We start from the raw sequence: 27,746 nt of genomic DNA on the forward strand, positions 1-27,746 counted from the left end.
CTCTTCCTCCATTTGCCTTTCTCTGTTCTCTCCCCTTTCTCAATTATTTTATTGATTCTACTCATTTCTCCCCCCTTTTTTCTTATTTTGTGTTTTTGCTTCATTTTTATGAGTCATTGAAGGGTACTGGGTTTCAGGCTATATTGGCTGAGGGGAGAGTGAAGAGATAAAGATGTGTTCTATACCAATTATTTTAATTTTATTCTTTTACATAAACAGATTTACCAACTTCTCTTTAAGCCACAGAGCCTGCTGCAGACTCAGTTGGTCTCTGTAGTTCTTTATGTCACCTCTGATTATTGAAACAAAGTCAGATCCCCTTTTGAGACTAAAATTTCAGTTGTTAATATTTCAAAACAAAGCCTGTGGTTCTCATGTCTGGTGTTGCTTATTTATAATGGTGTGTGATTTCCAGGAAGGAACATGGGAAAGCTTGTTAATTCTCTTAACCACTCCAAAGCTTTCTAAGCTTTTCTGATAGATGCCTGAGTGTGCTTTCAGGGTTAGTTACCTGTGTATCTTTTACCTTTTCTCTCCCCTGAAACACCTAAGGAGCACTCCAGACTGGCCCTCACTGTGGTTACATTTTCTCTTGTTTCTCTTGTTGAACAAGGATTTATTAAAATACCATGTTGAAGCAGGTACTGGGGATAACAATAGATAACCTCCTGAACTGGAATTTGTACAAGAGTATTTCTGTATCGTTGGCTCGCTCTTTTTTGGAGGGGGCATTAAGTGGATGCTTATATTGCTGAATGGTACAGCAACACTCTCTCTGCTGATTTACTCTCCTGGCTGTGCTTTTCCATCCCAGCTCCATTTCCCTGTCTTCCCCGTTTCCTCGCTTCTGAGACCTCCTGGATCTTTGAACTCTGACTGTCTGGCAGATGAAGAAGAAACAGACCTCTGACTCTGTTCTTTCTCTGTGGCATTCATATCTACACTTCTCTTAGTATTACTTTTCTACTTTTTGTTTTTTAAAAGATGAATGTTGGTTGGAGATTTTTCTTTTAGCAATATAAACAATTCAAAGCTATAAGCTTCTCTTTAAGTACCACTTTGGCTATACTCCAAGTACCTTTTTTTCAAGATTAAAGATTGGTGTGTGCGTGTGTGTACGCGTGCGAGAGAGAGAGAGAGAGAGACTGAGAGAGAGAAAGAGAGAGAGAGAGAGAATGGCAGTGTGCATATATGTGTGGTGCCTGTGGAGACAGATCCCTTTGGAGCTGGAGTTATAGGTGCTGTTTGGCGTGGGTGTTGGGACCAAACTGAGGTCCTCTGCAAGAGCAATAAGTGCTCTTTAACCGCTGAGGTATCTCCTTAGCTCCTTTATATCCATTCCTTTTGACATGCCCTTTAATTTTTTTCATTCAGATCAAAATACTTTCTAAGTCCCTGTGTAATTTTTCCCTTGACCCATGGGTTATATAGAAATGTATTTTTACATTCTTACCTATTTGATAATTTCCCGCTATTCCATCTGTTAACTGATCTCCATCCATTTCAACCCCTGGTAGTCAAATAGCATAATATGTGTGGTGTCTGGGCCGGGCGGTGGTGGCGCATACCTTTAATCCCAGCACTTGGGAGGCAGAGGCAGGCGGATCTCTGTGAGTTCAAGACCAGCCTGGTCTACAAGAGCTAGTTCCAGGACAGGTCCAAAACCACAGAGAAACCCTGTCTCAGAAAACAAAAACACCAACCAACCAACCAACCAACCAAACAAACAAACATGTATTGGTGTCTGACCCTCTCAACCTTATCAGCACCTATTGGTTGGCTACCCTGTCCTGTGTGTGCCTAGAGAAAATGGATTCTGTGCTCAAGTGACATATTTTTATATAGACGTTTAATAGATTAAGTTGCTAAGTTACTAGAGTTTAGGGTTAAAGTCCCATCCAGCTCCAGAGTCCCAGTGTGCTAGCCTCATCCACACATTCAGGTGATCATTGATGAGAACTGAGAGAACTTTGCTCAGTCAGCATGGCCATGTGGGGCAGAACAATTGAAGGACTTCAGAACACCAAGTCTGTTCCCCTGGGGACCGACAGAACTTGGAGATTTGGTAGAGAAGAGAAACAAACGAGGCGGAGTTTTTACTCGACAACAGGAAATCTGGTTTCAGGCTGGTGGTCTTGAGATCTTTGTCTAAGTTCTGATTTTGCAAGGCACTACAGAGAAACTGTGATCTCCATCATCATTTGAGGGGGCCAGTCTGGTTTCTGGGGGGTGATTGCTCCTTCTCTGTGGTGCAGCCCCAGCATCAGAGGTAACTGCCTCCATGTGAGGGGTGATTTGCCCTGCTATGAGGGAAGTTTCAGTCCACTCATAAAGATACCTGTTGATCAGTTCTGTTGCCTCTGGTGTTAAATGTAACTGCTAAGAGCATGAATCTGGAGGAAAGATAGTTAGAGTGGCAAAATAGAGCCTGCATGGGGTGGATGGAGAGGGAGGCCAGTGGCGGAGCATCCACAGTTTTCCTGAGTGCTCTCTATCTGTGCTGATCTAGTTGGCTGCTGATCTGTTCTGGATTCTAAATTGTGTGTGACCGACCGTACTGGGGCATCAGTAGTATCTTGGCCTGTCGCTTTCCAGCAGCTAAACCCTTCTTTAGTTATAAATCATAAACATGGTTATTGAGAAAATATATTTATTTACTGTCCCCTAGAGTTTGTTCACAATTCAACAAGTATTTTCTGAAGAGGTGATAAGTGATAGATAGGTTTATCAGTGAGTGAAATAAAACCTTTCCACTGAGACGTCTAGAGACGACGGTGCAGCTTACTCGTGGAGCATGGCGTACGCTTGTGAGCACCGGAAAGGATGAATGGGGCAGGGAGGGGAAGCAAGGGAGATGATACATGGCCACTGAGGAGCAGGCTTATTGGAGCAGTGTGGTCATTTGAGCAATGGCCTGAATCATGCGCCATCGAACAATATGAGCAAGGGTCTAGGACCGCAGCGTTGCTGAGACGTTTGAGGAAACAGTTTCAAGAGGACTGTGAGTGGCCAGACTTCAACAGAAGGGGGGTGGTCAGGGAAGAATAGGATGGAAGAACACAGAGGACTCCAGGTCTTCATGGGCTCTGTTTTTGCTTTAAGTCAAGAGAGCTGGCATTTTTTTTTTAATAGACAATGGTAAAGATTTTCAGTTTTGCAAGTCATGTGGTCTGTGTTAAAACTGCTAAACTTGCCACCTTTAGCCTGCAAGTAGCCATGAGTCATACATATATGAAGGGATGAGGTCGTGGTTCCAATAAAGCTTGACTCAGGCTGGGAGTTAGTCTTGCTGAACGTTGCTCCCTCATGGGAATCCCCTTGAGAATTTTAAGAAGAGACAACATCTGATAGGTAAAAATACCTGTGAATTAAGGAAAAAAAGTATGTGTATATATGTCTGTCTGCCCATATGTCTGTGAGCCGTGTGTGTGCCTGGTGTCCTCCCAGGCCAAAGGATCTCCTATTACTGGAGCTACAGATGGTTGTGAGACACCATGTAGATGCTAGAAATAAAAGACAGGTCTTATGGAAGCACAGCCAATGCTCTTAAGTGCTGCACCGTCTTTCCAGCCTGACACTTGACACTTTTAAATGACATTTTTAAAGCTTCTTATTTTGAAAGAATTTTACAGTTAAAGAAAGGTTTTAAAAAATTGCAGGGTGAGCCAGGAAGTGGTAGCGCACGCCTTTAATTCCAGCACTCAGGAGGCAGAGGCAGGTGGATCTCTGTGAGTTCAAGACCATCCTGGTCTACAAAGTGAGTTCAAAGATACCCAAGGCTACACAGAGAAACCCTGTCTCAGAACACCAACCCCCAAAAAAGATTGTTCCCCCACTATAATGCTGCAATTTAAGTAGCTACAATAGTTACTAAGATTAAGAAATTAGCAAAGTGTAATACTCTTTAAACATACAAACACACACGGTTTCTCTGTGTAGCCTCGGAACTCACTCTGTAGACCAGGCTGGCCTCAAACTCAGACATCTACCTGCCTCTGCCTCCCAAAGTGCTGGGATTAAAGGTGTGTGCCATCATGTCCAGCTATACTTTAAAAATCACCCCCCTCTCTTTCTCTCACTGTTGTCTTCTCTCTGTGTGTTTTTTAGTGTGTGTTTTCATTCTCTATCCACACAGAGGTCAGAACACAGCCAAATACTTGGTAGTCACTTGCTTGGTGCTTTTATCCATTGAGCCATCCTGTGGGCTCAATTCTTTTCTCTTCTCTTCTCTTCTCTTCTCTTCTCTTCTCTTCTCTTCTCTTCTCTTCTCTTCTCTTCTCTTCTCTTCTCTTCTCTTCTCTTCTCTTCTCTTCTCTTCTCTTCTCTTCTCTTCTCTTCTCTTCTCTTCTCTTCTCTTCTCTTCTCTTCTCTTCTCACTATGCAGACCCACTAGCCTTGAACTCACAGAGATCTACCTGTCTCTGCTTCCCTGATGGGATTAGAGGCCAGTCTGCTGGCCCCAGTACTCTTCATGAATTCATTTGGATTTCATGTTGCTACTGCTACGGTCGTCTCTGTTTCCACATTTGTTGTAGCATCCCAGGTTGCATCCAGTAGTCCTGAATCTGTGGTTTCTTCTATGATAGCTCCTTAGGAATTAGGATTATTTTTATGAGTTCTGGTCTTCTGTGTGATAGTGTCTCAGCTTGAATCTCTCTGACATGTTCATATGATTACACCATGGTTGCAGGCCTTTGGTGAGAATGTCATACTTGCCTTTTGAAAGGCTCCTATTGGCAGCTTTGGTCAGGACAAAACCCTTGTCATGATCCAGGTGAGCTTTAGACTAGGCTATTCCAAGAGGCCCCAGATGTGGTCAGTTTAGGAACAGAGTTGAACCTAGTGAGTGCTGGAGAGTGTGTGGGATGTCTCCTGTCCCCTCAGATTGGAGGAGATAGAAAGGCTAGGACAGACAGACTTGAAGAAACAGTCTCTTTTCCTTTTGTCTAGCCTTTTAACTTCCTCTTTCTGACACATTATGTTACAGCACTTGACTATTTTAGAAACTAGTAAAGCTCACACAAATACTATGGCCTGTGTTTGTCTTTATTTAAAGTAAAAAAAAAAAAAAAACCAAACATTATGTGGGCAATAATACTCGTCTCAGATCCAAGGAAATAAGATTTCTCGTAAACTCTCAGCTCCAGTTGTGAACACATTGTCTGTCCTTGATTTCTTGCTGAATAGTTACAGATGCAAATTATCTTTCTGGAATTCTCATCGATTCTTTAATATGTAAAATAACATCTGTTTCTGGCCACGGTGGAGTCCCTGACGAAGCAGCTAAAAAGCTAGGGAAATGTCTGAATGGATGTTCTGAGACGCTGGACAGTAGACTCCACAGGGTAATAAATGTCCTCGAGTCCCAGCTTCCTACCTGGTGACATGTTCTGTGTCATAGCGCAGAAGGGAGAAGACCAAACTGAGCTCTTGGAAAGAATCTCAGATGAGGGTTCTGAAAGGAGGATAATGACACAGAAAAAACCCCTTGTGGCCTTTGCCAAGTCACACAGGCACGGCATAGAGGAAGAGTAGAAGCTGAGCAGTCAAGTCAGACAAGAGCCGAGCTTACCAGCCACAGTGGCTGACTCGAGCGATTGCTTGGCCCCTTCAGATCAGTTTAAGCTGTTTATGTATGTATGTGGGACATAAAATACTTTTCCTCTTTAGATAGTGGGCTTTTTTTTGAGACAGGTTCTCTCTATGTAACCCTAGCAGCCTACACACTGTGTAGACCAGGGCGGCCTCCAACTCAGAGATCTTCTTGCCTCTGCCTCAGTAATAGTTCATTGCAGCCTATGTTGTTTACTAAAGTAGAGGTAGGTTCTGGTCTCTCCTGGTCTTCAATTGCCTGGAGCATCTTTTAAATCTTTTCACTTTCTGTGTTTGTAATTGAAGACAAATTGAGGCAGCATACTGTTTGGTCGTGTGTGTGTGTGTGTGTGTGTGTGTGTGTGTGTGTGTGTGTGTGTGTGTGTGAGAGAGAGAGAGAGAGAGAGAGAGAGAGAGAGAGAGAGAGAGAGAATTCCAATCCACTAAGTCACTCTTTCTCTTTATAGTCCCGAGTCTATTTGCATGCCCAGCACTCACTGATAGGTAAGGATTCCTTCTGCTGTGTTTCTCATGGTTTTCTGGTCCGGCTGGTCCTTTGTGTCTTCATTTGTGGTTTCGTGTAGCTAGGTGCTTTGAATGCTTTCTATTTTTGTTTCCTGCTTCTGCTACAGAGTTTTGCTTTGTAGTTCCTGTGAGGCACACAGAGCAACCTGATAAACTGTGCTCAGACAACTCTGCGCCTTTACTCCCTCCTGCACTTTGTTTCTGATGTTTATCTCTCGACAGCTTACACTCACTGTCGTTAATAAATGTTGTACTAAGGGCTGAGTTGCTTTGTAAACGCCAGCACAGCCCTGGAGAATGCTAAATGCGGCCGCTTACCACTGAGGTTCTTTTTTGATATATTCTGTGCTGCTTTGCCTACTAGGATGTCTGTGCACCACTTTTGTGCCTTGTGCCTGAGGAGGCCAAAAGAGGTGTCTGATGTCCTGACACTAGAGTTCCAGTCAGTTGTGAGTCACCAAGTGGATGCTGGGAATCAGACCCGGTTGGGTCCTCTGGAAGAACAGCCAGCACTCCTAACCACTGAGCCAGCTCTCTCCCCTAATTATTAGAGACCTTTCATTTTTACTTAAGGAACTCACTCTAACAAGTCCTGTAAAGAGATGAACTTAGGTTCTGTCTCCATGTCTTCACATAAAGTGTGGACTGTTGTGCTGTGTAGGGTGTGCATGCATGTGCTGTTGTTGCACATGTGGGGATCAGAGAATGACTTCGGGGAATGCGCTCTTTCTCTGAGTTGCTTCTCCTTTTCTCTGGGAATTGAACTCAAACTTGGCAGCAACTTAGTTGCCTTACCGCTGAGCCTCCTTACCAGTCCCGTTTCTCCAGTTTCTGAGAGGCAGCTTTGCAGGGTGGTGGTGTCATTTCTCCCCCTTAGTTCTTTGGATATATTCCTTCATTTTCCTGACTCGTGGGGTTCCTGTTATGAAATCTACAATAACTGTATTTGTATTCTTTCATGTGTGCTAGATTTCTTATCACTTCCTGCTTTCAAGATTTTCCTTTGTTTGGAGTTTTCATAGTTTGGGTTGGAATTCACTGGTGACCCCTTCTGCCCATACATGGATGTCGGCATACACACTGAGATTCTAACTTACTGATTTGAGATAGTCTTACTGAGTTGCTTAAGCATACATTGAACTATCAGCCTCCAGAGTAACTAAAATTGTAGACCTGAATCACCAGGCACGGACAATTTTATTTCTGCATAGTCTTGTGAGGCATCTTCTGAATCTATGACAGTCATGTTTCATAGATCTGTTTCTTTGGAGTTCATAGTTGGAACTGTAGTAGACTTTGCCAGTGGGAGGGGAAGGGGGGGTGGAAATGTACCTGATCCCTCTGTCCCTGGAGGGAAACAGCTCCCTCTTCTGGTCCTTATAGGTGTTGCTTAGTAGGGATAAAACACTCTTGGGACTAGTGTGTTATTCGGGAAGGGCCATCTATCTGGTGACATTGTGGACAAAATTGCGAGTCTCTGCTTAGGTGTCTTGCAGGTTGGTCGTGTGGCTACTTGTAGCCCAAGTGTTCATAATCACGCTGATTGTCACCTGCAGCTGGAGAGCGATGTAAACTGAGATCCCGGGTTAGGCAGAGCTGCTGTTCAGGATAAGTCAGTTGAGAGGCTGTGCTTAGAAATGCACACTTGACGATGACGTCTCCATCCGGGGGCAGCTCTGGGTGGTTTGCTGTGTACTGTCTGAGTTCAGACAGCTGTGACCCTGAGCTGCTGTGTAAGAGTGTGGAGCTGGGAGTCTTGCTCCCAGGCAGGGTCTTTGGAAGGCTTTTTGACTGAGGAGAGCCACTGCTTTGACTGCATGTGGCAGCATGTCTACTGAGTGTCAGTGACGTGTGGAGGCAAGTATCTCTCTGCTGGGGTAGGGCCACTGGACCGGCCTCTGAGGCTGAGCATGAAGACCAGCTCTTCAGGGACTCGGTGAAGTACTTCCTCAGTACTTCTGAAAGTGACCAGTTCAGGTTTGTGATTGGGCTACCACGTCATCTGTTGGATAAGTATTCCAGATGGCAATTCCACAGGGTGACCTCACTTACATTCTTTGATTCTGTCTTACCTAGGTGCTATAGTTAGATGAGCCTAGGATGGGCCTCCTGGGACATGTCTCAAGATGCTAGGGCATCTGGATTTTTCCTCTAGAGAGTTGTGACCCAGGAACATCCTCTCCTTATGGCCTTGTTAAGTTTAAAGGAAGGGATACACTGAAGTAGTTCTCCAAATATTGGGGTCTGTGAGATTGCCAGTTGAAATTTTCCTGGTGAAGGTTCCTGCTGATGTCAGCACCTCTTAGGCCCACCCTTGTATGTGTTCAGCTTTTGTACATCTACCCCCGATGAAGCAGGGCGGTCTTGTCCTTCCTCCGCTCTGTATGCACAGCATGGCATGCTGGTTCTCTTACTGTTTATGCGTTGCTTTTGAGTGTATGGTTCATGTTCTTTTCAGCTCATAGTTTAAGTCAAGCTGGCCTGCCGTCATGCCAGCGTGTTTAAGAACAGTTTCACAGCCCTGAAAAGAAAACATGTTCATCTGTTTCATCAGCCCGGGCCAGCTGTTAATCTTCTTTGTGTGCCCACAGTTTTCCCTTTGGTATATTTCTTATCAGTGCAGTTGCACGATGCACGGTCCTTTTGCATTGTGATTTCTTTCATGTAACATGTCCTCAAGATTCATCTGTCTTCAACATTTAGATGAAATATCTCTTGCTGAGTTTTTGTTTGGCTTGGTTTTGGTTTGTTTGGTATCTTTTCCTTCCTTTTTTCCCCAACAAGATTTCATTATGTAGCCCTAGCTGTCCTGGAACTCTGTAGACTAAGATGACCTCTAACTCACAGAGAGCCACCTGCCTCTGCCTCCAAAATCCTGGGCTTAAAAGTAGTGTGTAGGTCAGAGGTCAAAGTCCGGCAACTTTCTCTGTCACACTTGGTGTTTTTAAAGACACAGCCTGGAGCTCACTAGCCTGACTGTCGGTTGAGACCCAGGGTCCTCCTCATCCCCAGCCTTGGGATTTCGGGTATGTGTTGCCATACTTGTCCCTCCTCCCCATTTGGGTATTGGGTCTTTGGGCCTTTTGCTTGCTGAGTAAGCCATCTTCAGCCCGTCTTTGCTTTTTTATGCCTATTTAATTCCCAACTGTCCAAGCATCCCAGTGTTCAGCTGACAGATTTGACTGATTCCTTCTCTTCTATTACAGTTTTCACATACTGTTTAAAATATCTTAGGCAGCTGGAGAGACGGCTCAGTGGTTAAGAGACTGGCTGCTCTTGCAGAGGATTTGAATTTGATTCCCAGCACCCACATGATGGTTCTCAGCTGTCCTTGGTTCCAATTCTAAGGAAGCCGATGCCCTTTTCTGACCCCTGCATGTACAAGGCATGCAAATGGTGCACAGACATACATGCAGGCAAAATATCCACACACTTAAAATCTTAGGCAAAATGGCATTCTTACAATGAGCAACTCTGAGTGCTCAGCCTTGCCCCAGCACTGAGGGAGAGGCCAGGAGGAGTCCCATTGGAAAGATTTGACTAGTGTGGCCCAGTGCTTCTAGAATGATCACAGGTTGAGCTTTCCTCAGAGGGGTCCCACTCCACCTCCCAGTCTCCAGTAGGTATAGAAAGGTTCTCTTGCATGAAAGGACACTGGTCACAGTTGTTTACAAATCTACTATTAGGTATATGAATAGTTAAGGTAAGGATGATGTGTCATATTGTGTAAGGACCCCTTTGCTCATAAACTGACTTACAGTGCACATAACAAACTGTGTTCACACACAATTCTTCCTGGTTTTCTGCTTCAGATCAGCCTGCTGGGAGGAGAGGGCAAGCTGTTGCATCTTCGTATTCCTTTGTGCTAGACAGGTGTACCACTTTGCCTCATTGAGTGTTTATCAGTTGGGTTTCAGGATGTTTCTAAGCATTTTGTAGTCTATGCAAACCAAATTTGGCTACAGTCTCCAAAAGCCTAGACTCAGATACTCTTTGGTAAAGCTTGTGGGTGATTATTTAAGAACAGATCGTTGACATTTGGGTTTGCCGAAGTGGAGGAGAGCAGTTTGGTCTCTGGTCCTGTGCTGTATCTATAAAACTCTTTCTTAAGGGTTTGAAGAATGTGGGATTATGCAGATACTTTGTTCTTAAATCGTTAAGCTTAATAAAAGTTGAAATTTCCATTAACAAACATTAAAGTTAAATTAGGCAAAAATGCATATTAGTTTTTAATGAGATTTTCTTATTACTTTCAGTGTTAAGCTGTTTCTTTTTACTTGTAAGTGTTAAATATATGACTGCCTTCATAACGTTGGTCAGATTTTATATACCATTGATTTGTCTTAATAGTTGACCACATTTAAGTTGTCACTGAATTTTTAATGGATAGAGAATTGTGCTGGCTAGTTTTTGTCAACTTAACACAAGCTAGAGGTACTGGAGCACATGGAGCCTCAGCTGAGGAAAATGTCTCAGTAAGATCAGTCTATAGGCAAGCCTGTAGGGCATTTTCTTAATTAGTGATTGATGGGAGCGGGCCTAGTCCACTGTGGATGGGACCAGCCCTGGTAGGTGGTCTTGGCTCCTGTAAGGAAGCAGGATGAGCAAGCCCCATGGTGTGCAAGCCAGTAAGAGCGACTTCGTGGCCTCTGCATCAGCTCCTGCCTCCAGGTTCCTGCCGGAATGTTCAGTGATGGACTCTGATGTGGCGTGTAAGCAAAATAAAGCCTTTCTTCCCCAGCTGGATTTTGGTCGTAGTGTTTCATCACAGCAGTAGTATCCCTCACTAAGAAAAGAATATTTTATTTTCGGGTTTTTTTTTTTTTTTTTTTTAGATCAAACCTAGGGCTTGGTTCATTTAAGACAAAGACTCTACCACTGAGCTACATCCTCAGCCTGGATTTTTAATTGCTTGTAATTGAAACATGACCTTCAATTCTAACTACGGTTATTATCCTCCTGATTTGAGTTCTCAGTATCAATATCATGCTGCTTTTTATTATATAAGTTTATTGAATATAGTCTCTAAGGTTTCTTCCACCCCACCCCTCTTTTAATAAGAGAGAGAGCTCAGGGGAGCAACACAGGCTGAACAGGCAGGTAGCTGCAAGGTAAACCTTGAGCCAGGTTTTGTTTCATGGTTCTGAGCACTGGAGTCTTTGCCTGCAGCAGCCCACTTCTGCTGCTGTGCACGTTCACTGCTTCAGAGTTTGGATTTTCAGGAGAAATAGGAATTGCTTCATGTTCTAATAAGTTGAGCATCAGTGATTGAAAATAATAAAACGTATACATTTGCTTACTGTAATAGCTTGTACCTAAGGACATTTACAGGCGCGGTTTCATAGAACAAGTGTCTAAAAAGTTAAAATGACATTTTCAGTGTGTGATTCATCATTCGTGCCACTTTGAGTTTGGCTCTAAAAGTGAAATAAGGGACTGGAAAGATGGCTCAGCAGCTAAGAGCACCGGCTGCTCTTCTTGAGGACCTGAGTTCAGTTCCCAGCACCCACACCATGGCTTACAAACATTTGTAATACCAGTTCCAGGGGATCTGATGCCCTCTTCTGGCCTCCAAGGGCAACACACACACCACACGTGTACATGTGTACGCTAGGTGCACACACATACTATGCAGACCAACACACACATAAAATAAAAATCTTTTTTTTTTGTGAAGTGAAATAAAAACGATAATGTTTTTCTCTCTTTCCCAGACAGATCTTGATTATGTTAACAGCGTTATAGCGAACCTGGAGAAAGAGTAAGTTTTCCAAAGCACAGAAATGGAAATATTTTCATTGCTATTCTCTATGGCTCCTTTCTCATTCACTTCTCTGTTCACCCATGTCAGCAGCCCTTTATATTCTCATTAAGTAGCTGCATATAAACCCCAGTGTCTGATGGGTAAACTGCTAACTCCACTGTGGGAAAAACTGAGTAGCATCTGCATAGAACACCACCAGCTAGTTGTCTTTACTCTTGGAAGAGGAGAGAGAGAGTCAGAGTTGTACAGAACTGTTTGAATCCCCACCCTCTACTCAACAGGCAAATTTGTTGTCAGGACAGGTGTTAAAACTGAGCCATCATATCCAAGCATGTTTTTCTGTCCTGCCAAGATTGGGCCCCGGTTTACTGTGGGCAGGGGACAGATGCGGAGCTTGGGAGTTTCAGGCATTGGCATGTTTATAGTATTCACTTGCAAGTTTTAAAGTTAGACCCGACAGGTTTCTTCTGTGGATTTTATATGGTTTTACTCCTAAAGGGCACATTTTCTACTCTACAAGAAAGGCTTAGGAAGTTGGAGAGAGAGCCCAGTGGCTAAAGCTAAAGGTGTTTGCTTGTCTTGCAGATGACCTGACTTTCAGTTCCGTCCCACCCCCAAGTCCCTACCAACATACACACGTAATTAAAAATAATAAAAATCTTTTAAAAAAAGATTTAAAAGCAGGAGTTACTTGCCAACTCCATTCTTAAAATAATTTCTCCTTGTTAATCAAAATATGAAAGCTGGAGATTTAATAAAATATTGTGTGTACTTCAGAGTCAAGTTGTGTGCGTTAAAATTTTTCTGAAGTCTATCCTGGCGGTGGTGGCACACACCTTTAATCCCAGCACTCGGGAGGCAGAGGCAGGTGAATCTCTGTGAGTTCAAAGGCAGCCTGGTCTACAAGAGCTAGTTCCAGGAAAGGCTCCAACGCTGTCTCGAAAAAACAAACAAAACAAATTCTCAAATGCTACATTCTGTAGAAATAAGCTGGTAAAGATAATCCCTTTAAAGAAGCAGGGGATAATGACTGATTGGCCTTCCCATTGACCTTGGAGGTAGTTCTGCAGGCTCCTTAAATATGCAGGGAAACCAAGTCTAGAAAATGAGTGTGGTACATACCCCTGGCTTTTGCACAGAGGGCGACCTTATAGAGTATTGGGTGAAGATTTGCAAGTATGAGACAAGGAGGTGAGCGAGAAAGGAACCATAATTAGTGAAAAACTGACTCAAGAGCCTCAGAAAGGGCTTCTCAGTCCAGCAGTGCTGATAGGTGGTCTTGGTGGAAGGATGTGTAGCAGGATCCTTAGCTCTGTCCGTTAGATGTCAGAGAATCGCCACTAGTGATGATGAAAATGCCTCCAGGCCCCACTGAATGTTCCCAGGAGGGATAAAGTTGCTATCAGTTAAAAAGCCCTGGTTTGGAATGATACGGAGCCTGAAGCCTACAGATAAAGCTTCCTGAATATTGAAGAACTTTGTCTTTAAATTTGAAAACAGTCACACTTATTGATTTGTGTGTATATGCATACACATGCTGTAGTCAGAGGAACTTTTGTGGTTGTCTCTCCTACTGTGTGGGTCCCTAGGATTGAAACCAGTCCTTCAGGCTTAGGGGGCAAACACCTTTATGACTGAACCATCTTACTAACCCAGAAAAATGGAAGAACTTCGATTTTTCATGAGAAACATATTTTGGGTCAGCATACAATTGTTTGTTTGCTTTTTTTCTTCGGTCCCCCTCTTTCTGTGGGACCTTGATTTACTTAGATTTAAAAAGCAAATCACTTAAAAGACCGCAGTGCCTGCAGTTTACCCAGGATCACTCTGCTGCAGTTCACTGTTTCTCCTCTGACATTTTGCTGTCTTTAAAAAGCATGGCTGAAAAAAAAAAAAAAAGAGGAAACTCAAAACTCGTATCAGCAGAGAAATTTGTATTTCCTGCTCAGTGGTGAGCTGGCTGCATTTAGCACGCTATATCCGTCTCCTCATACTCTGCTCTCCTGCTTAGCCATGCGTTTCATGTTAAATGCAATGAGTTGAGCATTAAGACAAATGAAATCCCACAGAGCTAAAATAATACAGCTAACCTTTCTCTTGGTAGATTTTCTAAAGAACTTAGTTCTGGCCTGCTGGAAATAATCTCCCCTCCTGAAAGCTATTACCCTGACTTGACAAACCTGAAGGAGACGTTTGGAGACTCCAAGGAAAGAGTAAGGTGAGCAGGCGCTTCCTTGTTTAGAAGATGTCAGGCAGTCGTGGCGAGATATCCTAGGCCAGTCTTGTTCAGCAGGACAGAGATTCTAAGCGCTTTGCTTAGCTGAACTGAGTTTGGGGTGACTGTTCATTGTGCTCAGCATTAATTAGTGTGTTTCTGTTAGCCACTAGGAATTCACCGAAAAGATTACTATTGTAGACCTAACTGTGTTTTACAGACATTAATACATAGTATTAGTTTCTGTTTACATTGAACATGCATTATCTATCTCTGGCCATATTCACTTCACAGCTCCAGACATAGCCTCATATCTATTTCCTAAAGTAGACTTCGCCAAGCACTAATTTAAGGAGACAGTAAGATATTACTGAAACAAAAGTTTGTGGATAAGGCAGTCTGGAAAATGCTGGATTGTATAGCTCAAAAGTAGGGCATTGGCCAAGCTTCATTGGAGGAAGCCACCCTTTGACTGTCTCTCGGGGGTTTGTCTGTATGTGTTCATACGTAGTCTGAGTTTGCTAACTTTGAATCTGATTTCTCACTCTGAAACTGTTTGTTTCAGATGGAGAACCAAGCAAAACCTGGATTATTGCTTTCTAATGATGTATGCTCAGGAGAAGGGCATCTATTACATTCAGGTAAGAGCTGGGCTCTTTACAGGTATTTTTACTGTTGTTTCTTTTGTGTTGTTTGAGATTGGGCCTGAATTTGCTATGTAGACCAGATTGGTCTTGAACTCAGAAATCCACCTGCCTCTGCATCCTTGGTGCTGGGATTAAAGGCGTGTGGGCATCACAGCACGTCCTTCTCGTCCTTCTCACGAGTTAAAGAAGTGTTAAAGAGACATAGCGCAGACCTTCCTCAGTCTTTTTATTTGGTGGTTTTGACTCCTCCTTCTCCTCTTCCTCTTCTTCTTCAATAGATTTACAAAAATATAAAAAATACACTTAGCTTATAAAAGATTTGAAATGTAAAAGTCAGAATAGATTTTGTTTCATATTTATTTTGTAAAGATGACCACATTCTATGAACACATTCTACATATAGTTTATAGAAGTTTGGGTTCAGAGGTCTATGTCAGAATTTTCACGTGGGTCTGAAAGTTGGGAAGGTATTAGAAAGCATCTGTTCATTTCTGAAAGTTTCTTGTATGTGTGAATGTGTATGTGTGTGGAGTACATGTGTGGGGTACATGTGTGTGCTTACTTGTAGGGGCTAGAGGTCAATGCTTGGGCTCTACCCCAGGTAGTCTTTACCATTTTTTTTTTTTTTTTGAGGTCGAGCCTTTCACTGAACCTGGAAACTTAGCACTGGCTAAGTTTAAACTGGCTGACTAGCAAGCCCCAGAGTCTTAGCTGCCTGCTCAGTGCTGGGATTTCAGGCGGGCACTGCCACAACTGGCTTTTTGTCATGGGTGTTGGGGCTTAAACTCAGGGTAGTTCTGATTGCACCGCAAGTTGGCCTCAAACTTGGGGTTTTCCTGCTTCTGCCTTTGAGTGCTGGGGCTGAAAGCGTGCAGCACCTTGTTTTCTTTGATAGTCCACCTGGGATAAGTCTTTTACTTCCTTATGCTATTCCTGAGTGTTTTAGCCTTTTTGGCAGTCTACAGAATGAGATTAAAATACAGCTGGGCTGGGGTTATTGGTTGTTGTTAGTGGGAAGAAATGATGATGTGTTGATTTTTTTTTTATCTTGCAGCTTTGCTGAAACATTATTTGTAATAGTTTTTTTTTTTTTTTTTGTGGATTTGTATAAGGCATGTCATGGGAAAACTTCAGGACATGGGGTTGGCAGTGGCATCTTGGATGTGACCCCAGCGTCGTGATTTACAAATTGACCTGAGCACAGTGGCACAAACTCATCATCCCAGCATTAGGAGGAAAGAGGATCTCAGATCTGAGGCCAGCCTGGGCTATAATGAGTTCCAGGGGAGTACATGTATTAGGAGGGAGTGCACATAGACATTTTTGTGGGCGTCAAAAGAAGCAACATGGTGTGAAGGCAAATGCAGAGATGCAGCTTCTTTTCCTCCGGCTTTGGGTGCTTTTGACTCTTGAGCGTCTGATGGCTTCAGCTGGGATTCCCAGAGTTTTGCTGACTAGTGGGAATCCCTGCCTGTTTGTGATCCCAGAGGGAAATCTTTTGATTTCCATCTTGGGAATGCTGGCCTCACAGACTGCATTTGAAGGAATTCTCTCTTGTCAGTTTTTAGGGCGAATCTGAGAAAAATCAGTTGCATCTTTCATGCAACTTCAGTAAAGTTCTCTGATCCTGACCTTTCCACTTTGCGAGGAAGTTAAGGAAGGGTTTGTTGGTGTCATCGTCTTAGACAGCATCTTACATAGACCAGGCTGGCCCTGAGCTTAGCACGTAGCCAAGGATGATCTGGTACCTAAATCCCTCTGCTGCACACCCCAAGTGTTGGCATTATGCCATATGCTGCCATATGGTAGTTTCAGGTGGTGGGGATCAAACCCAGAGTTTCATGCGTGCTAGACAAGCACTTGACCAACCGAGCTACATGCCCAGCCCTTCAAGGCTTTTTGATTTGTTTTCATCTTTGATTCCTTTACTTGTTAGTGTCAGGCTTAAATGTATTTATCTGCAGCTCAGTCTCAGTGAGTTGCATCTTTCTAGGAACTCATTATTTCTTCTAGTTAATCCAGTTCATTAGCACACACCTAACATTGTAGAAGCCCCTCCTAATGCACAGTCCTTGCACTTCTGTGACATCAGTTTTAATGTCCTCTCGTGTCTAATTTTGAGTCCTCTCTTTTCCTGTGTTACTCAGACTAAAGTTTTGTCAGTTTTTCTGATCATTGCAGAAACATCCTTGCTTGCTTTTGTTTCCACTGTTTTTTTTTATAGTCGTGTGTTTTGATTTCCTTCTTGATTTTCTTTGTGTTATCGTTATAGTAACTTGAAACATGCTGTGGTTACAGCAGTCTGTCTAAAACAGATCACTTAATTTCAAGCCATGTGAATTACCGACTTTATATCTGCTCCTTCTTCCTACTTTGTTTTTGATAACACAAATTGCCTCTATAAGATTGTACGTCTCCATTCTAGGCTGACTTGAACTTGCTGTGCTGGGATTACAGGAGTAGAGTGTGCCACTGTACCTGGTCTAGGCGTGCTGAGGGTCAGACTCAGGCTTTGTGTGAGCTGAAGAGCACTGCCTCCACCGAGCCACACCCAGGTCCCCTGCTGCTTCTCACACTGCTTGTCCAAGGAGTTGAGTGTGTAATTACTTTTGTGCTTTGGATTATACCAGATTTGTAAGAGATCAAGGTCCCTGTTCACTTCAAGGATCTGCAGGTTCCTCAGACTGTCTTCATGGTCATTTTCCCTTTTTGTTCTTTGAAGCCATTCGTATTGAAAACTCTGTCTTTGCTCACACTTTCTTCTGTCCATCTGGGTCTGCTGTGAAGTTTCCCATTCAGGTTTTGTATTCATCAGTTCCTGTTTCTAGCTGGTTCTCCTCCGTAGTTTCTGTCTCTTTGTTGCTGTTCTCATTTAACTCTCTCACACATTTCATTGCCTCTGTTTTTAGTAGCCTCACTGCAGTGTCATCTTTGTTACTGTTGGGATTTTGGTATCTGAAAATCAGTCATCCTCAACAGCCCACCTTGTTCTTATGGTCTGGTGTTGTACCAGCAGAGCTTCTGGAGCCCTGTAAATTAAAATAATTATTTTCTTCTTTATGCATATGGGTGTTTTGCATTCATGTATGTATATGCACTGCGTAAGTGCTGTTACCAGCTGAGCCCCCTGGACTGCAGTTTTGGATGGCTGTGAGCCAACTTGTGGGTTCTGGGAACTGAACCTGGTTCCTCCGGAAGAGTGGCAAGTGTGTTAAACCCCCGATCCATCTCTGTAGTTCCCAGAGCCTCTTTTAAAAGCAGTATCTTTGTTAATTCTTTTAGTTTCTTGGCCTGTATTTTGAACATACTCACTGCCCCCTACCTTCATTCATTTACCTTTTCCACCCGCCCACCTCTGAGTTTCCTTTTCAAACTCACCAAGTCCTGTTTGTGCTGCCCAGCTAGTCTTGGGAGTGGAGCCTGCCCTGGTGTGTGTCGACCTACCAGGGGTCACATCATTAAAGGAGGCGACTCTCCCTCTCAGCAGCTAGAGAATGCCAGTAGCTCCTCAGATAGTGGAGATGGGTGTGTGTGTCATGCCCACCTTCCCCCTTTATGCAGGTTTTATGTCTGGGAGGCACTTACACAGGTCTTGTCCATGTTGTCAGAATCACTGCTGCTTGGGTCCTCTCTTTCTGGACTTGTGGGTGTAACCCAAGTGTGATTTGCTGGTTTCTACTCTGGTGTGCACAACCCTACTCTTAGAGTGTGTGAGGGAATATTGTGCATCCCTGTGTTGTCCCGCTGGGGCATCATTTAGTGCTTGTATAAGATACTGCAGCCTCTGGCCTTTGTTTTTGGCCTCTGTTGGGTCCTTACCCTGTTCCGCCCATACTTTGATTGAAATAAGACAGAAATGACATTATCAGGATGCATGCCAGAAGGACAGAGGCTCCAGGGATTCATAACTAATTTCTCTGCTAATGGAGAAGTCAGGAGTTGGAGAACCATGCCCAGAAGAGTGGCTTTAGCTATTGAATGCTCTGATTTTAAAGCCATATTTCTGTGGGTGAAGGGGGCCTGGAGTTTGCTATTCACTATCTTCCTGATGTCTGAAATCTTTAACAATGTCATACAAACACATTGCCTCATGACCAGTTTTTTTTTTTTGTCCCAACATAATATCAAAAGCCTTCAATACTGATAAATGGAAATTGGTGTTGTTTTTAGTCTTTTCCTGGAATAATATTGTTCTTACATCATTACTTTATTGTTGATTATTTGGGCTGTACCTAAATCTTCAGCTCTGCAAAGGTTGATGAGTTTTTCTAAAAGTGGTATATTTCCCCAAAACTTGTTCCTCAGGAAATAGAGTTGCTTTATATTCTGCTCTTCAGAGTTGGGCAGCACGAGAATCCTGTCAAGGAGCTCATTGTCATCTGTCTACAGAGTGTTCGTAGGGAAACACACTAGCTTCAGAAGCCCACAGAGTATGCTGGCTTGAAATGTTTGTAAAGCAAAAGGAGTCACCTAGGGAAATCCCAGGAAAACAGAGCTGAGGATGGTGGGAGGGGGAGAATCAAAGGACTTCATCTCACACTTTCCTAGGGCTATGGCTTCGTGGTTGCAAACATGGGGGTTTCATATCTACAGCTTCTAAAGGATGTCTGTGGGTGGGAGGCAACTCAGTGGGAGAATACTGGCCAGTGTGCATGCCCCTGTGTTCAGTTCCCAGCATTGGAAAAATATAAGATACTTATAAAGAAGAGTAGAACGAGGTCAGTTGTATCATCAAGGGCTTGCTTATGCTTAAAGAGAAAAAGGAAATACCAACCATCCTGGGGTTATGCCTGGACTTGGGATGAAGTTTTAGAGTGGCAATGTTATACCATGTCTCTAAGGGCCATATTACCCAACATTAAATTATGCCAAGGTTCTTATCATGGGTGACTCAGAGCTCCGATGCCATCCACAGTCATATCCCTCACTCAGTACGACATTGAACCTTCCACTCAAACGTCATATTTTTGTGAACATTTCCTGTCTCAGTGTTCCCAAATCACTTTGCATATCCCATTAATGATGCAGGCAAGCGTGGGGAATAGTTCGGTGACCTGGAACTCTGCTTGGTTTGGGCTGTACATACACTCCTCTTCTAGTAGTAATGTACTTGACAGCCTGAGACAGCTGCACCCAGAAACCTGTTAGCACCCTAGGGGCCCAACCTGTTTGAGCTGTATACACATCCACTAGGAAGGATGGAGTAAATTTCTTCTCTTCTTCAACAGATTTTGTTCATTCATACTCCAGATGGAAAGGCCGGTCTGGCCTGAACTGGTTTGGGGTGCATCTGCAGCAGCAAGGCAAAACCGTGTCCCTGAGTAAACTTGTAGGGAGAGTCCCCTCTTTACTATCGCCTGTGCATATACATGATTAAAATCAGACACATTCTGAGACAGGACATGCACAGTAGAGAAATGACTGTCTGCCTTAATCTGCCAATCAGAACGGGGAATTACCCTTGCTATCCCCTTTAGCAATCAGATTTCTCTTTCCCTTGAACCCCATAAAGGCAGCCCCAGATAGTGACTGGAATCCTTGAGTATCTTCATTCATGTGGCTCACTGCCCTTCTTGGCAGTGTGTCTCTGATCTGTGATTAAAATTTCTTTGATACTTAAAAAAAAAAAAAAAAGGAGGGGGTGTTGCAAGTGATTTGGAGTGTGAAGATCACCTTCAGGAACGCTCCCAGGTGCTTCTGGTCACGTCTTGTCCTTCTCACTGTATCAAACCCCACATAGTGTCTCATATCTACCTATTACTCCAGTTCCAGGGGATCCAGTGTCCCTTCTCACTTCCACAGGCTCCTGCACACACGTGATGCCCTTAAACGCAGTCAGAGATACTTACATACACATAGAAATATAAAGGGGTTTTCTAGGGATGTGGCTCAGGGATCGAGTCCTTTCCTAGCTTGAGCTAAGCTCTGGTTCTATTGGGGGGGGGCGCGAGTGTGTGTGTGTGTGTGGTGTACATAGGAGTCTGATTCAGACAGAATACAGAAGGCATCAGATGGATGCATACCCAGTCTTCATGTTGGTCCTCTCAGGAACCCAGGTAGAAGGTGTGTGAGCAAGGCACTGGCTTCTCTTTGACCTCAGACCCAGGAAGTTGACCCACAGAGTATATTTCTTGTTTTCATAACACCCATTTTTATATTTTAATTGGCTTTAACCACAGTCTTCTTGATTTTCATGAGAGTATGTTGGGTTTTTCTGTAATAATGCCCATTTATCCTCTTTTTGCCTTATTGAATATGATTTTTCAATTTTTTTCTAGCTTGAAGATGATATTATTGTGAAACAAAACTATTTTAATACCATAAAAAATTTTGCACTTCAACTCTCTTCTGAAGAATGGATGATTCTAGAGTTTTCTCAGCTTGGCTTCATTGGTAAGAAAAGTGTTTGATTTATCTTCATTATAAAACAGCTGAGTCTAAGAATCCTAAACCAGTTGCTTTTCTTTTTTTAACCAAAAAAAGTTATCCTTTTTTTCCCAGAGAAATTGATTGGTGTTGAGAAAATTAAATCTCCTTACGCAAAAAGATGCACATAAACTCATGTAGACTCCGAGTCTGTGGTGTAGCATGTCCTCCAGAGAGCTGCACAGAGGCCACCATGGTGCTGGGACTTCTCTGTCACTTCCATTTCCTTTGTGCTTACGACTGGGGTTCATCCCCAAAGTACGGCACTGCCAGGTTCTTAGGGGGACTGTAACATGCAGTACTTGTTCACTGATTACTTATTGTTCACTTCTTTCTTTCATGAACTGTTTGGGGGGGGGCTTATTTTAATGCCTTTGGGGAATAATGTCCCTAAAATAGCCACGTGCTGCTAGGCAAGTGCTCTGTCCCTGAGCTGTATCCCCAGGCCTGCATACTTTTTAAAACATAAATCTCTCAAATTCTGTTATTTATTGGAACGGTCTTACTAAGATAGGAAAAAAAATAATCTGACATCAGATTATGAACCCTTTAGCAACATTGAGTGTTAAATTGTTGTTAACAGTGGGAGTCAGTGACTTCTGTTTCTACCCAGGTGACAAGTCCAGAGAACTTTTAGCTAAAGTGATACTGTTCTTAATGATGAGAGGAAAACCTCAATGTATTTAGTGCATAGAAGTCACTTCTGCAGGCATCTCGAGGATTGGTTCTTTGTGACAGCTGTTGACTGGGAATGTCTTTTCAGGAAAAATGTTCCAAGCGCCAGATCTTACTCTGATTGTGGAGTTCATCTTTATGTTTTATAAGGAGAAACCCATTGACTGGCTCTTGGACCACATTCTCTGGGTGAAAGTCTGCAACCCCGAAAAAGATGCCGTGAGTTCATTTTTCCATGCGGTCCAGGGGAGACTTTTTCTTTTCTTTTTGAGATAGGATCTCACTGTGTAGCCCCAGGTTGAAGATGCTCCTACCTCAGCTGCCTGAGTGCCTGGGAGTTTCTTCTTTGTTTCCTTTCTGAAAGTAACTTTGAGTGAAGTAGATGTTGGTTACAAGTTAAATTAGGCCATGGCAGGGAAACTGTTTCCTCTGCTCTTCTTGTGCATGGCTTCATTCTGAAGCCAATTCTAAGTTCCAGTGTTAGAAAGGTGTGTGTGTGTGTGGTGGGGGGGATACAATGATAGAGTGCTTTAAACAGCGTTCATGAGGTTTCAGTCTTCATTCATGGCAATGTATGTGTGTGCATATATAATGCACTTTTTAGTACTAGAAAATCCCTCAACCTCCCTGTTTCTAAGCATTGACTCCACTGTGTGTGGCTGAGAAACACTGGTGGGGTCTCGCGGCTTGCTAGCCTGTTAGCATTGGCTATCGATAGACAGCAGACCAACTTGTGAAGGGTGTGCTGTTTTCTTTCTGTTCTGCCTGTTGTCTTTTTTTTTCCCTTAAATTCTTTTGAGACAGTATCAGACCCCATTACACCTGAACGTGTTAAATAGCAGTGATGCCATATGCCAGCTCACAGGACTCTTGAGTGTCTGACTTGCACTTTATTATTGAATAATAAAACCAGATTCTTTTAAATGTCTAGAAACATTGTGACAGACAGAAGGCAAATCTACGAATCCGCTTCCGACCGTCCCTCTTCCAGCATGTGGGTCTGCATTCCTCACTGTCCGGGAAAATTCAGAAACTCACGGTTGGTGATTTAACATAGCCTTTCCTAGCTGTACAGGTTGCTATTTAGTGTGCAGATGAGCTTTGTGTTACATAACGACACACACATGTCCTCCTAGGATAAAGATTACATGAAACCATTGCTTCTCAAGATCCATGTGAACCCACCCGCAGAGGTCTCCACTTCCATGAAGGTGTACCAAGGACATACACTGGAGAAGACTTACATGGGCGAGGACTTCTTCTGGGCCATCACCCCCACAGCTGGAGACTACATCTTGTTTAAATTCGACAAACCAGTCAATGTAGAAAGGTCAGTGACAGTGGAATTCTGTTTTGTCTTAGAATCCAGAACTTCTGCTTAGAATGTGCTTCATTGTGTATACTTGGTGCACAGTAGGCTGGGAAAGTGGTGGTGAGTTACAAAGGTTTTGGTTATAAATTAACTTCATACAGCTGAGTATGCTGCACTGTAATAAAGTATTGTATTTGTGTGGCGAATGTTGCAAACAGGTCAGGCTGTGGTTGCGTTGTGTTTATTGAATGTTAAACAGCAAGCATGGGGGCTTCCGGCAGGGATAACACTGCTTGGGGCTACATCCTTTAGTCTTAAGTTTCCCAGTATTTTTGAGTCCGCTAGGTGGTTGCAGGTTCTGGTGAGGTTATCCTGTGCCATCCAAGAGCTCACTCTAGGGTGAGGATGTGTTCTTGAGTCTTGTACACCGAAGTCTAAGTCATGTTTTCATTCTTTGGTATGTGTTTCCAGCTATTTGTTCCATAGTGGCAATCAAGAACACCCAGGAGACATCCTGCTCAACACAACCGTGGAGGTTCTGCCCCTTAAGGTACGGCTGCTGCTACTCCTGATGTTCTAGTTTCATTTTTGTTACTGTGCTAAAAATGCCCTGACAGAAAGCAATTTAGGGAAGAGAGAGGCTAATTTTAGCTTACAATTCCAGATTATAGGTCGTCATTGTGGGGAAGTCAGGCAGGAATTTTAAATACCAAGTTACATCAACTCCACAGTCAAGAGCAGAGAGATGTGAGTGCCTGCATGCTCTCATGTATGTTTGTTTGTGCTCAGCTCAGTTTCTCCTCTCTTACATGGCTCAGGGACCTCTGCCTAGGGAATGGTTCTGCCCCCAGTGGCCTGGGTCTTCCCAGATCAATTAAGATAACTTCCTATAGATATGCTCACAGGCCAGACTAACGTAGACAGCCCCTCACTGAGGCTTTCTTCCCACTGATCTCCAGTTGTGTCAGGTTGACAAAGCCAGTTGTCACAATGGATACATAGAGGTTGTTCTTATTTATGAGGCTAACAAAAATTCTCGTGAGATGTAGAACTTCAATGGTGGGTGGTATTACTACGTTTTTTAAAACTGTTGAATACCTGATATTAATGTACCCATTTGTTTCATCAGTACTCTTCATTTTGCTTTCTACTGGAAAAAAATACAGTTGTTTGTATTAGGAAAAGGGTCCATATTTTACCACAGTTGTTTACTTTGTATATTTTGAGCTCCATGATGCCGGCTGAATATCTGAGTGCCTGATGGGGCATGGTTAATTCACTGGTCTGTAAGAAATGCCTAGATTTTATTCAAGTTAGCATGCAGTCTTCATTCTCTAACCATTGGTATATTTGCAGGCTGGGAGAGAGGTTAAAGTTTTACTAACACATTTTCAAAATTCTCAATTTTGAGATGCCATTTTCTTAACTCTGCCACAAATGCAACTTTTATATACAAAGTTAAATTCGTTTTAAAGGGGCCTAATTACCCATAATTGCTGCTTTTATTTTATTTTAGAGCGACAATTTGGAAATCAGCAAAGAAACCAAAGATAAACGATTAGAAGATGGCTATTTCAGAATAGGTAATGTCTCCTTAGTAACACGCCCCTTATTTCCTGGACTGACTCTGAAAGTCATTTCAAATTCTTGTCCGGCATTCAGCTGCTTGGCAGTTACAGACATTGTCTCACCAGTGTGCTCAAATTGTTCCTTCCATTCTGTAGACCTGACAGTTTCCAATCCCGGGTGGGCTCCCTGGCTTGTCGACTTTCTGTCACCTGTGTGGTGCTGTATCTCAGTGACAACGAGTCCACCTTCCCTGCGTCTTTCTGTCCTCCCTCCAGGGTGTGCCCTCTGTGTTGTGATGCTGGCTGACTGACAGCAGCAGCTGGGGAAGCCTTGGAGGCTGTTAGGGAGAGAGTAGCTAGAATCAGGGTTCAGCTAGGTGTCTAATTGGGAAAACCAAGAAAATAGCCTGTCCGCAGCCAGAACTGAATTTTATCAGACTTGTTGCTACTTAATTCCAAAAGCATGGCTGAAAGGAGCAGCTAGTCCACAGGCAATCATTGGACCCCTGCTGGGTGTGCTTTGGAGTGGGTATGAAGAGTGCTGTGGTCATAGGAAAGAGATGCTAGTTTTATTTCAGTGTAAAGAGCAGAAGAAAGAGCCGTTGGTAGAGAAAGAGAACCTGGGAAAGGACCACAGACCAGTATGTGGAAGGAATAGGGCCATGACCAGGGACCTCTGAAGTCCCTTCTGGTGTATGTAGTCCAGGATTTTAACTGTGACCAGATACATTGGGTTCACGTCTTGATGAGTGCAAAGCCAAGACAGGAGAGAGTGGAGACAGCGTTATGACATGTCAGCAGGCAAGGTAGTCATGGGCTTTCCAATAAAATTTCAATGGAGTTGTGTATGGGAATTGTATAGAGCAGGCAACACATCCAAGTTTCTTCTCAGTGGAGTCTTGGGAAGATATACATGGACAGAGCCCCTGCCCTAGCCCAGCCCCTGAATACCTGAAATGGTGGAGATCTTTATGACCAACTTGACCTTCGGGGCAGCAACTGATTGCTGTTACGAAAAGGTTTGAGTAGAGTGTCAGCTTGCTGACATCCTGTAGGTTATACACTGCTGATGTAAAGACACACGTCTTCACCATGCTTGCTTGTGTACAGTGGGCAGAAGTGTGCCCCTGCTAACATAGGTTGCCTCTAAGATTTTCAAGAGTACATCAGCTCATGGGACTTTGAAAGCTGAATAAAAGCAGACCAATGGGTTTAACTCGTTTATTTCCTGTCTACAGATGTCTAGAAATATTTTGCCTTTGATGGTGCTTTATGCTCATGTCCGACTCTCCAATAAGTCTTTAACAATTACTTTCTGGGCCGGGCAGTGGTGACACACGCCTTTAATCCCAGCACTCGGGAGGCAGAGGCAGGCAGATCTCTGTGAGTTCGAGACCAGCCTGGTCTACAAGAGCTAGTTCCAGGACAGGTCCAAAACCACAGAGAAACCCTATCTCCAAACACCAAAAAAAAAAAAAAAAAAACAAAAAAAAAAAAACAATTACTTTCTGTTTTGAAGGAAAATTTGAGTATGGCGTTGCAGAGGGAATCGTGGACCCTAGTCTAAATCCTATTTCAGCCTTTCGACTCTCAGTTATTCACAATTCTGCTGTTTGGGCCATTCTTAATGAGGTAAGAATATATGCAGTCTATGAAGCCACTTAACTGCTGCATTTTTTTATTGCATTTTGAAGCCTTCTGGGAATTGCGAATTAACTGCTTTTTCAAGTCTTTCATTATTTTGTGTTTCAGATTCATATTAAAAAAGTCGCCAATTGATCTAAGAAACCAACACATCCTTTCCTGTGACTCTGTCGATTAAAGATAGTTAGCACGTCCTTTTCTGTTTGGACTCGAACACTACCTCTCGTGAAGCCTACTGTAGATAAGATGATTGTCATTTCCACTCAGACAGGGGCTCTTCCCATGGATAACTGCATTCATTTGAAACTAAGCTGTCCTCCACTTTGAACTTGACACAAGCGTTTTACAATTCTGACAGCCTGTTGATGCGACTGGGGCTATTTTGGTATTATACTAATACATAAGAGTTGTACATATTGTTACATTCCTTAAAATTTGAGAAAACTAATGTTAAATACATTTTGTGGAGGGGGTACTTTTGAAGTTGATTTATTTTACTATTATAGACCCTCTTTTATAGACGATCAGGGATTATATATATATACAAATATATAAATATACATAAAGATGTTATGGAGTTAATTTATTAGAAACACTTAAGAAGTACATATTTTTGTGCAGTAAATTTTTGAATCAATACCTTTTTTTGAAGAAGCAGTTCCCTGGCTTTTTTAAGTTCTTTCTATATTTTTCTTTGGAGATGCAGACATTACAGTTCAATACCATTTTTTCCAGTGCACTGCCATTCCAGACTGGTTCCAGATGGGTTTCTTAACTTGAAGTACTTTTATAATCACAGCAATTCTGAACAAAATATTTTCAGAGGCATTTGTCATTCTTTAAAGCCAAGATTTTAAAAGACCAGTGTCCTCTTGAGGGTTATTTTCCTGTACTGTGTATGGTGTGTAGCCACAGCAAACCAGTGTGGTATCTCCAGTGTCCGGGTGGGAGGCCCTTGTCCAAGTCTCCACACACAGAGTCTTTCAGGTCTCCCCTGGTGTGGGTGATGAGACTCTTCTTTCTAATCTGTCTTTAATCACTAGTTTGACACATCGTCCCTATCCTCACTGGTCCTTTGATACCCGTGTTAGGTTTGGAGTTCAGATCATGTTTTCTAGGTGATGTTGTTATGTGAATCATAATGGGTACAATTTACAAACCGGAACTGTACTGGGGGGCTCTGGTGAAAAGTCATTGTAGCGCTTGTGTGTTTCCACAGAGTGATTGGATCTGCTGTACCATGAACTTGGAAGTAAACGCTGTGTCCACTGAGTGCTTATGCCTCCTGCCCTTGCAGTCCCACATAGACTAGTTTGCAGACGTGCTTTAGTTAGGAAGGCTAAGCAGCTGTTGTCAGTCTGCGCCGGTGACTCAGGGG

General features: G+C 43.1%; 1 protein-coding gene across 2 annotated transcripts in view; it reads left to right on the top strand.

Annotated features, from left to right (window-relative positions):
- The window catches only part of Mgat4a (alpha-1,3-mannosyl-glycoprotein 4-beta-N-acetylglucosaminyltransferase A), an 88,216-nt gene extending 61,373 nt beyond the window's left edge, over positions 1–26,843 (top strand). For both annotated transcript variants that reach the window (XM_050134536.1, XM_050134537.1), the window contains exons 6-16: positions 11,832–11,878; positions 13,986–14,099; positions 14,662–14,737; positions 21,022–21,136; positions 21,933–22,063; positions 22,776–22,883; positions 22,981–23,174; positions 23,628–23,706; positions 24,673–24,739; positions 26,244–26,356; positions 26,477–26,843. In XM_050134536.1, the coding sequence (XP_049990493.1) occupies positions 11,832–11,878; positions 13,986–14,099; positions 14,662–14,737; positions 21,022–21,136; positions 21,933–22,063; positions 22,776–22,883; positions 22,981–23,174; positions 23,628–23,706; positions 24,673–24,739; positions 26,244–26,356; positions 26,477–26,503 (1,071 nt within the window). In that variant the 3' untranslated portion in view covers positions 26,504–26,843. The remainder of the gene's footprint in view (positions 1–11,831; positions 11,879–13,985; positions 14,100–14,661; positions 14,738–21,021; positions 21,137–21,932; positions 22,064–22,775; positions 22,884–22,980; positions 23,175–23,627; positions 23,707–24,672; positions 24,740–26,243; positions 26,357–26,476) is intronic.
- Positions 26,844–27,746: the final 903 nt, after the last annotated feature.

The sequence above is a fragment of the Alexandromys fortis genome, unplaced genomic scaffold (genome assembly GCF_014885135.2).
Source record: "Alexandromys fortis isolate MF-2015 unplaced genomic scaffold, M_Fortis_MF-2015_v1.1 scaffold_20, whole genome shotgun sequence".
In the NCBI taxonomy this organism is placed as follows: Eukaryota; Metazoa; Chordata; class Mammalia; order Rodentia; family Cricetidae; genus Alexandromys; species Alexandromys fortis.